Raw genomic sequence first — 12,635 nt, 5'->3', positions numbered from 1 at the left:
TTAGAGCAATATAACATGCGCCAATTCGCAAGAAATTTGGGCTTGAGCAAATTATGGATTTATTTTAGCATGATAGTGATTTCTTTGAGACGTGTGTGGAGTGGTCAATGAATTGGTAGATGGTCTAGCCATGGGAGGGTTTGCTTTATAGAATCTGGTAATTTATGAGAGCCTGTTATTTTGATGTCTTGTAGGGGTGGCAATGGTCCCACACCAGACGGGTAGATCCGATCCAGATCCGGGTATGGGTCAAAAAATTGGACCCTGTAGGTTGGGTTTGGTTCCAAATCTTGGACTTGAATACTATTTGGATCCGGGTCCAAGTCTCAAATTTTTCAATTTAAATACATAGATATTTTAATTTTTGGGTATGGTCCATGTCTGAATCCGGGTCCCCCATTATATTTCCGGGTCTAGGTCTGGGTCCGGTGACTTCGGGTCAGGTCTAGATCTGACCTTGACCTTGACCTGACCTGCTGCCTTATAATCGTCTTTTCATGCAATAAAACTACGTAATATTTATAAATAATTTCTTTTAAGAAAAAAAAAAAAAAAAACCCACCTTCATGCTTCCTATTTTTCAAAGCTCCCATTGCTACTGGCATGGAGCATGCACCAGACAAAAGCATCGATTTTGGAACGAAAGCTTGTTCGATACAAAAGCAATATTTATGGTGCTAACCCTCTTACCATGTGTAATCCTCTTGTTATGTTCCCACCACACACGTAACAATGTTGGACCTCTTAATTTACTATTCTTTTTAATTTTACTTAGATGTCTACTAAATGCGTTGTAACCAAGTGAAACTTGAAATTATCTTGCATTAATTTTCCTTCATTTTCTTAGAGAGTTTCTAATAATAGGGTAGGGGCCTCTTCTCTTTTTATTTTCTGCCCTTTATCTCTCTCTTTTTCTACTTTTTCCCACCCTTCCATGCCTCTTTCTAAAGCAGGTGCTTCATGCTTTATGCCGGGTAGAAAGTATTTCAAGGAAAACCAGCACCTGCTTTATGCCGGGTAGAAAGTATTTCAAGGAAAAAGTTGGTTGCAACCTAGAATTCCAGATGCACCTAAAAAATTCATCTGAAAAAGTTGTTTTACCGTTGTAAAAACCTCTAATTGTTCATCTCGGCATCGTGATGTACAAATATGAAAAAAAAAAAAATTTTGGGTCCCATAAATAGTGCATATTGAAACATATTATCTAGACTGTCAATTTTCAAGATTTTCATATGTTTATAGATCTACTTGATTTTAAGCATTTTTGGCGTTTAAAATTTTATAAGTAGATATGAAAATAGATTTTGAGATAATCTTAAGAATTTTTTTTACCAAAATTACATATTGTGATAAATTTCGAAAGTGCACCTTAATTGGATTGTTTAAGGTTGCAACGTTATAAAAACCACACCCTTATTTCAATTGTTTTAAAAAATAATGAGATTGTCCATACTTGAGATTTCGAAAACTCGATGTTTATATCCGAAGTATAACAAATCTTGACACTTGACTTGAATGTATTTAAGGGGAAAAAAATATTTAAGATCTTGAAAATCTGAAGTTCATTACGTTAAACCACAAAGAAAAGATCCAAAAACAAGCTTTGGGTTTTTAAATCGTTAAGTTTTTTTTGCCTACTAACCAAAACTACTTACTTTGTTTCTTTGCGATGATGCAGACCAAAACATAAAGAAAAAATTGAATTTTTTTTCTAGAGTCTATGGAAAAAGGTGGAAAACTTCCGAATCTCAAGTTCTAAATTTGGGCAAGGCCAATTGGGGAAAAAAAATGAAAAATGCATAAAAAGAGTATGAACATAATACTAATATGTTTCTGTGGAATTTTTCTAATAATGGTAAATTAATGGGATATTTTAGCAACTTTCTCATATTCTATGCAAAACACAGTTCCACGTGCTTGGTTTCAAAATTCCAGTTATGTCATGTTTTGTTTCACACATAAAAGCCAAAAAGAAAATATCATTTAAGGGGGTCAAAACCCGTTAGAAATTTATAAAAGAGGTCAAAACACTTAAAAAAAAAAAACAGTATTTCACGCAGGTACTCCTAAACAAATATTTTCAAATACATGCAGGTTTCCATCATTTGGTGGGGTCTCTTAGAACTATTAAAAAGCATTATGAATTTCCAACCCTAAAGATGGAAGTTTATACATTTTTAAAGATATTTTTTGAAGATATTTTTTGAAGAAGTATTTGAGTAAAATTTAAATTAAAAAGCACAACATCTAGTTTTACTCACGATGTTTTAAACTTCTTGGGGTTTTAATCCCTTAAATGATATTTTCCCAAGTTTATACTTTATTTCTCTATTATGATTCTTTCCTTTTTCTGATTGAATATGTCTAGTTCATAAGAGATGCCAAAATATCAGGGGCCAAAGGTACGATTAATGAGGACCACCTGTGTACAACTAGATTTGGGACCGATCTCGCACGAGATCAGGGGCCAAAGGTAATTTGATCTCACACTAGAGATCCAACCCTCTTTAGATCGTCTGCAGGGCCTGCTTGTAAATCACATCAAAGTAAGCAAAATAAAATAAAAGGTTCCAGAAAATGAAATAAGTTCTAATAAAATGATAAGTTCAAAATAAAAAAAAAAAGTGCTGAAGAACTGGCCAGGGCCCCATGGCCCAACACTCAGAATAGAGGCCTTGATCAAAACTCAGATTAACCGAATGAACTTCTTTTGATGAAATGAATAACTGAACTTGATCTTTGAATGAAATGACTTAAAGGGGGATCTAAAATCTCAAAGGTTTGAAGCTTCAGATGCTGAAAAGAAGAGATTTTTCTTCTCTGCAATGGTTCTAGAGACTAAGGTCGTGAGGCTCAAGTTTGGGCTTCCTAGAGACTAAAATTAGGGTTTGGTTGGAGATAGAAAATTGAGGTTTCTTGAGAATGTGCTAGCTGTCTCCCTTCCGGAAGGCATTCCCAATCACTTGGTGCATTTTATCCTTGCTGGGGAGCGGCCTCGCTGCGTTCGAGTCTTTCACTTGATCCCGGTATGGTTCCGATATGACTTTGCTCGAGACTAGGCCAACCTGGCGATCTCACTTACCGTGCTCTCCATGACCAAGGGGTATTTTAGGTGATGGCCTCCCACATAAATTTCAACGTGCTTCAGGCATTGGCAGAGCGGTTCAATCTGCTCATTAATACTTTCTTTCTTTTAAGACCGGTGAAGCCACCTTTACCTGAGAGGAACTGGCTCGCATCTCCGGGTTGCAATAAAGCGACACCGCTTACTATCTGCCCATCAGGAACAACAATCATGCTCCGGCAGTTCGACATTTCCTGGGGGTGCGGTTCCCCATGATGGTTGCGTGGATCAACCTCAAAATCTGGCGCAAGCTCAGGCCAGAGTACCTTTTCAGCTCTGCGCGCGAACCTTTTCTTCTGCCTGGTCGGACTTGTATTGTTGTCGACCGGTAGAAGGATTGTCCCCTCGTCCTTGTTCCCCCTAACGACCTCTTTTTGGCACGATAGTGAGATGTCAATTGTTTCGACAGTTCTTGCAGGGATCTACTGAGGTCTTTGTGACCAAGTCTGCCTAGAAAGCTGATACCTATGAGGCGGAATGTTGTTCTTGTAGGTATATGTATGTATACATTTTGACTCGTCCTGCTTTTTTATTATTTTGTATGGCTCCAGTCCTCTTATACTCTTATACATGTTTTTCTCTATGTAGCAGGTGTGGGCTTATGAACACATTGTTCAAGCCCATGTGGGCAAGAATAACCACGGTCGAGGCGAGGGGCTTGGCCTATAAAGATCACGAGGCCAAGTTATCCCTTGCATCCTTTCTCTTACAGGCGCTCATGCTATCCCTTGCATCCTTTCTCTTACCATGTACTTCAGCGGACGAAGATGCGGTGGCGAGCATGCTCTTCGCAAAGGAAAGAGCGTCATTCGAAGAGGGAGATACCTGAGAGTTCAGCAGTACATCAGGGTTGCTGGGAGCAAGCCTCTCCCATGCCCTTCCTGCCCCCACTGCAGGATGGAGATAGGAGGAGGGAAGAGATGGAGATAGGAGGAGGGAAGAGGCTCCTCCGCCTACTCCACCTAGGCCCCCCAGGGGCTTGGCGGAGCTCGAACCAGCCTCAATTAAAGAAGCTCAGGAGACAATCGGAGTGGCTCAAAAGCCACGAGCCTGAGGCCAATGCCCCATCCACTAATGACATGTAGGAGTAGGTCAGGCTCTTGGATTATCATCTGCTATATTGGTCCCTACGAATCCTACCTTACAAATAAAATGCGGATTGTCTTGTGTGTTCATGATGTGCCTGTTTTCCTTCATTCAACTACTTAAAAATAGTCGTTCTTGGGCACATATGTATTTCTGACGCCAACATGAAGTTGCCGGCAAACTTCGGTGTTCATTGAAGCACGTATGCCTTATCGTTGCTACCAATGACGCTCAAGTCAGGAACCAGCAATGCCAGTCTCAGGACCCGTTGTTAGAAGTGCTGACGATGGAGTCGTTGGTAGCAACGCTGAAACGATGTAGTCCTCTCAATGTTTTGATGGTCGTTGGGATGAAGGAATTTGATAATGGAGCTATGGATTATCCTGCTGAAAATTGTTAAAACATGAATTCGTCATAACAAAATGACAGTCCACATTCCCAATTATCACATCATCTTTTACAAAATATCACTAAATCATTTAAAATATCACTAAATCATTTAAAATATCACTAAATCATTTAAAATATCACTAAATCACTAAATATCACTAAATCACTTAAAATATCACTAAATATCACTAAATATCACTAAATCACTAAATCACTAAATATCACTAAATATCACTAAATCACTAAATCACTAAACATTGAATCAAAATGAATTACACATGAAGCCAAAACATTGAATCAAAATGAATTACACGTGAAGCCAAAACAAAAAAACCAATGAGTTGATGGAGATCCTAATTTGACATATCAACTGGCTTTCCATTATAAAAACCAGCCTAATGAGATCAGCCAACAGGATGTAAGCTCTCTTGCCATTATATGAACCCGCACTTTACATCGTTCAGTCCTTTGAGATGGAAGCATGTATTTGGTTAGAAAAGGAATGGAAGGAGAACTGGTGAAGGAATCAAGAGTTGAGATCTTAGAAGAGACATTTACAGGGGAAACAGGAAAGGGGCCCTGAGAGGGAAACAAAGTTCAAAAAGACGGTGAGTTCACTCAGGACTCTCCGAGGCCCGGGCCATGTACGACAAGTTTCAATTAAGGCTGACCAATTCTCATGAGACTGAGTCAATTTTTAACAAGTCAACCCGGACTGGACTATCAGGTGTCCTGTTCCAAGTCTGTCTTTTCAAACCATGGAGAAGACAAACTTAGCTGCGAAAACCATGTACTCACATAACATTCTTGCTCCCAAAAATGTCACTACATTCCAAAGCAACTTTGGATGCAAGCCATCTCTCCACTGTCTCCAGCTCACTTCCTGCAGATGCATCCTTGCCCAATTTGAACAGATATGGTGAATGGATTGGCTAGCAATCAATACTAATGAGAGAGTTGAGGCTACCAAGGAGGGAGAATGTGGCTTTAAAGATGGAATTGCTTAGTCAGTGGACAACTAGAGACACTGAGCAATTATATTCACTGTTTGGAATGCAACAAATATTTGATCTTAGGTTGGCCTACTGCAGATAATAATTGATGAGTTTTCATATGAAGTTTGTCATGATTGAGCCTTAGTACTACAGCCTCTGTTAATCAGAGCTTGGTAGAAAGATGATTGCTACATATCAATCTATAACATTTATACTTCAAATTTTAGATTACAGAATATCACCAAGACAAACAAATTTTGGATTCAGAGGAACAGTTGCCAAAGATGATTGCTACATATCAATCTATAACATCTAGACTTCAAATTTCAGATTACAACATAGAGCATCACCAAGACACAAACAAAGTCCCATTTTGAACTCTATATATGATTTTCAATATACATAAGATAAGATAATATTTCTATGTTTTGTAAACACTATCATGAATTCCCTAGTGGACTAGCGAAACATTCTGTTATTCCAAATTTATTATCATTGATAAATGATTGGCGTATAAGATCTCTATGTATGCTAATTGTACTTAACGTCATTCCGAAATTCTGAGAACGGAAAATAAATATCTTGGTTTTTTAAAATTTCATTATTAACAAATCAAGGATTTTTACTTGTATATTCTTGATTTCTGTTGTGGTTCTAAGTTTTTGTCTTTTGGGGTAATTCAGTAGGGATGACGAGCCCCTACCCGTTTTTCAAATCGTTAGTGGTTTTTTAATGTGTTAGGTGAGAACGGAAGCCAAGACTTTAACTGGGGCAGGTGCTACCACCACAACCCCAATTGGGTTGAAACTTGATTCCAAATAGGTTTGAATCTTGATTCCAAACGGGTTGGTGTGCAATTCCAAAGTGGTAGGAATCTTGATTCCATTTGGGTTGGAACAAGATTCCCATTAAGTAGGAATCTCAACTCTTGCAATTCACATTGTATAAACCACGATTCCAAAAATAGGAATCTCCTAGCTGCGCACGATTCCGGGCTTCAAATTCCTAAGTCAATTCTAAATCTCGAGATGTTACGCATATAATATACAGATATCCACATGGCCACATAAGCCACAAAACAATACACAACCACATACATACGCAAGTCTATGTAGAGAGGAAAAGACCTCCACTAACGGAAACTCTGAACAACTGTAAACTAATTGTGATCAATTTCTTCAGGTCACTAATAGTTTATCTGAGAGAGGTTTCTTTTTCATAGGAGAGGACATTTCTCTTAAATATCAAACTCAAACCCCTAAGGGGTGCGTGCATGTGTGTGATAGAAGTAATAGCAGCAGTGGTGGTGTGCCCAATTTTGCTTTATCAGTCAATAGACATTCTTTTTTGGATAACTGATACCATTACTAAGATAAGTTTTGCTTTTACAAGAGAGAACAACTATCAGCAAGAAACATCATTATGTAGGACTCAAATGTTAAACCATAATAATCCACTATAAGCTCAATGTGCATAGAATAATGTGCAAACATATAAAAAGCCGCAATTATTTGCTACTATTCAAAATTGAAAGGCTGAAATAATTGCATTAAGATCATATATAACCAATTTACAAGCGACCTATTTTAGACAAAATGCTATTTGTCAAGAAAGTGTTAGTCTTCCCAACTGCTTTTAGCAGCAAATGCTTCTGAGTTTTCAACATGAAAGAACATTTAATCACCAAGCATAACACAAAATTTGCAAACTTCAAGGATGTGGAGAACTTCTCAGCTATTTCTTCCAATTCAAGAACAAGAGAATCAATGGTATCTTGAGTTAAGTAAACATTGCAATTCAGAATGTTTTGAAACAACGTGAACAAAGCCTCTGTCCATACCAAATCTTCAGCAATTAGTCCTTGGTGACAGGGTAGACATATGAACCTCTTGGGCTCCTCTTGATTTGAGAGAAGCTTCTGGCAAAATGATGACACATGAACAGGATGCAGACACTCCTTAACAATCTTAGTAAGCACTTCACAAAGGGGAATATTTACTCCTTCAATGCGCAAAATAGAAGGAAACAAAAGAGCATCAACAGCTGCTCTTTGATACAATTTGGAATATTTTATGAGAGTTGTTACCAAAATACGTGAAGCTGGTTCCTGCAAAGTCAGCAATTTGGGAAGAAGGAAAGCACATAGTACATGGCTTGACCACTCATAATTTTCTTTCTCTTCCAAGATATTGGCTAACAAATGTAACCCCAATTCTTCATCTAATTCCCATGGCTTGATCAAGCCCCAAACTGTCAGCGCATCAGACAGGGTGCAGAGCTCTTTAATTTGGTTACTGAAGTGGGAGATTTTAACAGGTGAATCAAGGCTCAAAAGTTCTTCTCTCAAACATATAGATCTCGAGTGAATCTCTTGTTGTAAAGGTATCGGTTCGATAGGAGATAAATCCTTTCTTTTTGATTCTTCACTCCCATATGGGTCAGGAATCTTTTCAAACACAATTGGTTCAATGAGAGCGAAAGCTGTGCCCTTTGATTCTTCAACCCCACATGGGTCATGTTCCTTATTGACCATAACCGGTTCGACGAGAGAGAAAGCTTTGCCCATAGATTGTTCACCAAAACATGGGTCAGGATCCTTTCCCACAAAGTTATCAGATTGGTCCAAAGGCTCCTTCTGGTTCCTGGGTTCTAAGCCATTATCAAAGTTTTTTATCTGTGAATTCAAAGGAAGCCATGGAAGAACTGGCTCATTGTAAATTTCTTGACCAAATAACCAGTCAGGCATGGCATCGAATTCCTGAATCACAGGTACTGGAATTGAAGCATTTTCAGTGACTAAGTAAAGCAGATTTTGCGCAGATTTCATCACCCAAAAGTCCAAATCAGGCTCTTTCAATATGTTAATGGCAAGATTTTCGAGGTCTCTTTTATGAAATCGCCTGTGTTCAATGGAGAGAAACGATAAAATTTTGGATTGCATTGAATTGGGTAGAGTCTGAATCCACATGCACCTGCATGTCCAAGTTCATTCGACAAGGCTAAGCAACATAAATTGTTCCCGACCATCGATCATCAATGAAAAAACACTAGTTTTCTTACTGAGAAAGAAAGGGTTTTGATTTTTGAAGCTGAGGAAGTTCATTTCCCAAGACTAACCAATGTACATTGTTTAACCCTGATACTATGTTTCTTTCATTGGGAAAAACACAAGCAATTTCTTCAAAGGAAAATCGCTTTGCAACTAATTAAGACAATTTCACAGGCATAAGCAAAGTAGATTGTTTGACCATGTTATTGTGTTTCTTCATAGGTCGAGACTGGTAATTTCTTAGAGAAAGAACGGATTTTGAAGCAGAACAAATACATTTCACAGGTCTAATCAATGCATAATGTTTTAATCATGATAATATGTTTCTTCTACTGATTAAAAAACTGGTAATGTGCTATATAGAGGAACTGGGATTTGAAGCTAGTACAAGTGAAAGATAAATGGGTCGAGAGAAAAGAGGCCTTACCGGTTGATAGTTTCAGAGAGAGGAGATGAGGTATCCTCTGATGGGTAGAAAAGTACATCTTTAGAGAGAAGTTTGGAAACGAAGTGCAGGGCTTTCATAGGGTTGGACTGTAACCAGAGGGAAGCCTCCCCTTCAGCACAGGAAGACTTGAGGAAAATCTCTAGAAGAGGAACCCACGCTTCCATTTCTCTTTGTGCCCCTATAATAAACCCAGCTTTCATACTTTATAATCCAGTTTTAAAGAAGGAAAAATTACAAAAATAAAAATAAAAATAATAATAATAATAAAAAAAAGACCGCACTTTGTATACAACTTACCCCAATCAAATTTGCACTCACTTTTTTTCCGAAAACAAACTTGTAAATAACCGTCAAAAGAAAAAGTTCATTTTGTTTAGACAGAAATATCTTTTTCGTACACAAAAATCATTTAAGTCATATTTGACGTTGACTTTTGGAACCAATCCATTGCATGCTAGACCGCCCTAAGACAACTACTAGATTGAGTTATGTCGGAGACAACTACTAGACTGAGTTATGTCGGATCGCTTTTTACAATATCTACTGCCAGACCGCCCTTTGCAACTGTCCGACTGCCCTTTGCAATAGTCCGGCCGCGTTTTGCAACTGCGTTAGACTGTACTTTGCAATTGTCGAACCGTACTTTACGCAGTGTCGGAGCCCTGCTGTCAGACCGCACTTTACATAGTGCTAGAGCCCTACTGGACAACAATTTAAACAATAATGGAGCCCTAATGTCGGACCGCATTCGAGCCCCCATTTTGCTGGGATAGAGGATAGAGAGAGTCATGGGTAAGGTAAAAATAAAGGAGGGTAGTTTAGGTATTTTTTTATTTTTTATTTGGTTGGGGGTATTTGCCTAGAAAGTGTATTTTAAAAAAAAAGTGATAAAAAAATTAGGTTGGAGGTAAGTTGCAGTCTTGAGGGCTTTTTGTAATTTTCCCTTTAAAGAATCTAAACGTGTTGTCTTTTTTTAAATTTTTTTAAATGGACATTTTCGAGATTCAAAAAACTTCTTTTTTTCATATTCATAGATCTCGATGTCGAGATGATTGATTAGAGGGCTTTTTCAACATTAAAACAACAATTCCGGTAGATTTTTTAGGTGCATTTGTGATTCTACATTTTAAGGTTGCAACCTTATATAAACTTTTCCATTTGCTTTTGATACTAACTATCACTATTGACTGTTAAATTGAAAATCTATGTGGTTGAGGACATATCATTATTTGGCTGTTAAGTCAAAAATATAATTTTTTTTTAATATTGCATCATAGTTTTGTCTATTAAATTTAACATTTAATGGCTAAAAATGATTGTGATTCTAAAAATAAATAATCTTATGGTATACAAGCCCTTAAATTTTTAAGAACCGAAATTAGGGTTTGAGTTGCCTAATGGCCCGATCAATCTGGATCGTCAATCCAATCAGTAAACAATTGGAAAAAAGATATTATTCAAAAAATAGATAGGAAATTTTAGCAGGAGATCAGGATTCCCGCCCTTGGTGTCCAATCTAACTGCAAATACGTGAAATTAGATAATATGCATCCTACGTGGTGTACATTGTTTATGTTCTTCACAAAAATATGGATGCAAAATCATCTTTGGCAAAGGTTAGCTTATCATTTTCTTAGAGGAAATCCCACAAATACATGCAAAGCAAGGTTGATTTGGTCAGACTAGCACATACTTATGATGCTACTGTAAGCCAGTGTTCGAAAACTTGGACAAGCCCACTCAAACTGGGCGAGTCATTCGAGCTCAGGATGCTGAGTCTGGAAACATACACATTGGTACTTGCCAAGTTTGGCTGATTCACATTATTTTGTTATTTATTTTGGACAAACTCAGCCGAGTATTTACAGACTCGACCAAGTCTGCCAAACACTACCGGACTCGAGAACCATTCAGCTTGAAATGCGAGTCCGAGTTTTCTAACAATTGTCTAATGGAGCAATAAATGTATGTTATTCCTTGTTTATATTTCAATATTGCAAACGAACAAAACCAACCCTAGCCCAAAATGACAAAACTAATAGGTTAACGCAAGGAATTGTTACGTTAACAAGTTCACAATATGTTTGCGTTGAGAGCGAGAGAGAGAGAGACCTCTCTTTATAGAATAATTACCAAAATTATCTCCTTGTTTCATATGTAACTATTTGACGCTCTAGGCATTTATTTATTTTCCTTTACTTAATAATATTGCATAATTTTCCTATTATAGGGTCGTAAAATAGTGCGTTGTAATTTTTTTTTTTGTCTTCTTCTTCCCCACTGTTTTACTCAAAAAATAATAATTTATCTCCTTATATTATTCGACACAAAGTGGTGCATGCATTGTATTCGACAGCTAAATTTTCCTTAAACTAAATGGAAGATAGGGGCAATAATCTTTGATATTATCACCTTAACCTAATTTAGAAGGCTTACATCAAATTATCAGATCATTCTTAGTAGTATGGGGTCATGATCCCTCAAATAAATCAGAAAGAGATAAAGACAACGGGACAATTGAGGTGGCAGCATTAATGGTCATTATGCTATATTAGGAAAATAAACGCCTTAAAATTATTGAGGTATTTGCAAAGAAGGAAACTCAAAGCCCCCAAACTAAGCCAAAGGCCTATGGCTTCCCCAAACTTTCTAACCCGACCAGTCCTTGCTGGCTGAAGGAATCATACCCCATCTCCGATCATTTCATCTTTCCCTAGATTTCACTCTTCTCTGCATTATGTATAAAACAATTCCTTTGATCATTTTCCAAATCCCAAACATGAGTATCAGAGCCACGGGTTGCGGATTCTTTATCGACATGAGTCCATATACAAATAAGGCACCTCTTAAAAATCCATTTTTGATATGTTTTTTTGGACCACGTAATCTCTAACATTGGAGATCATGAATATGAAAAAATAAAAATTGAAAATTAAAAATTAAAAATAATAATTATATTAAGAAAATATTTGGACCCTTAGTTTCAATTGTTATTAGATGGACCATCTATTTGCATCCATCTTTAAAATGGATGCTTTATACCTCAAGGACAGCAAATGTAAAAATGTGGTCCCCGAAACAAATTTCTTTAACTAAATCCTATATCAATTTCTAAAATTTGAGATTTCTCTTTGATTTCTATGCCCTAGTTCCTAAATATGATTAAATACCATAGCTCTATGATACCGTGCCCCAATGTTTCCCTCACCGTAGGGTCCCTTCTACTGTTATGACATGAGTCCACCCTTTAACTACTGCTTAATAACATAGCATAGATATTGAGACAACTATTAATGACCCTAAAAATTGTCTACATCATATCAAATCAACCCAATTCAAATCGGAACCAATGGGGGGGCAACCCAAGTCTAGGGCAGCCCGAAATTACCTGATTCCCTTTGATTTTTCATGCCCTATCTATGTAGTAACACGAATAGCAAATTGCTTATTTGTATCACTGGAATTGGGAATCAATCCTGACGATCCAAGGCCCGATTCCATTTTTAACTATTCTAATCTTTCATATTAGAGAAACTATATTTA

General features: G+C 37.3%; 1 protein-coding gene across 3 annotated transcripts; it reads right to left on the bottom strand.

Moving 5' to 3' along the window:
• Positions 1-2,568: 2,568 nt before the first annotated feature.
• Positions 2,569-9,286, bottom strand: LOC18442769 (fanconi anemia group E protein FANCE protein). Of its 3 annotated transcripts, XR_016051333.1 has the most exons (4): positions 9,072-9,277; positions 7,436-8,567; positions 4,265-4,596; positions 2,569-3,949 (listed from the first exon to the last, which is right to left on the bottom strand). XR_016051333.1 is itself a non-coding variant. In XM_020672579.2 (3 exons), exons 1-3 carry the CDS (start codon positions 9,254-9,256, stop codon positions 4,582-4,584), a joined length of 1,332 nt encoding a protein of 443 aa, XP_020528238.2. In that variant the 5' UTR covers positions 9,257-9,277; the 3' UTR covers positions 2,569-4,581. The 3 variants fall into 3 exon arrangements, 2 of the variants coding, with proteins under 2 accessions (XP_020528238.2, XP_011626492.2); XM_020672579.2 differs by having other exon boundaries at positions 2,569-4,596; XM_011628190.3 differs by lacking the exons at positions 2,569-3,949; positions 4,265-4,596 and having other exon boundaries at positions 7,123-8,567; positions 9,072-9,286.
• Positions 9,287-12,635: the final 3,349 nt, after the last annotated feature.

The sequence above is a fragment of the Amborella trichopoda genome, chromosome 1, assembly GCF_054954075.1.
Source record: "Amborella trichopoda isolate Santa Cruz 75 chromosome 1, AtrichopodaSantaCruz75HAP2 v2.0, whole genome shotgun sequence".
Classification (NCBI taxonomy): domain Eukaryota; kingdom Viridiplantae; phylum Streptophyta; class Magnoliopsida; order Amborellales; family Amborellaceae; genus Amborella; species Amborella trichopoda.
This window is presented reverse-complemented; position numbering and strand designations above follow the sequence as displayed.

Excerpts from the sequence above, each read along its gene's own strand:
- LOC18442769 (XM_011628190.3), bottom strand. The coding sequence starts at position 9,256 with ATGGAAGCGTGGGTTCCTCTTCTAGAGATTTTCCTCAAGTCTTCCTGT. Across the intron at positions 8,568-9,071 it reads CTCTCTGAAACTATCAACCG|GTGCATGTGGATTCAGACTC; the intron begins GTAAGGCCTCTT and ends TTGGACATGCAG.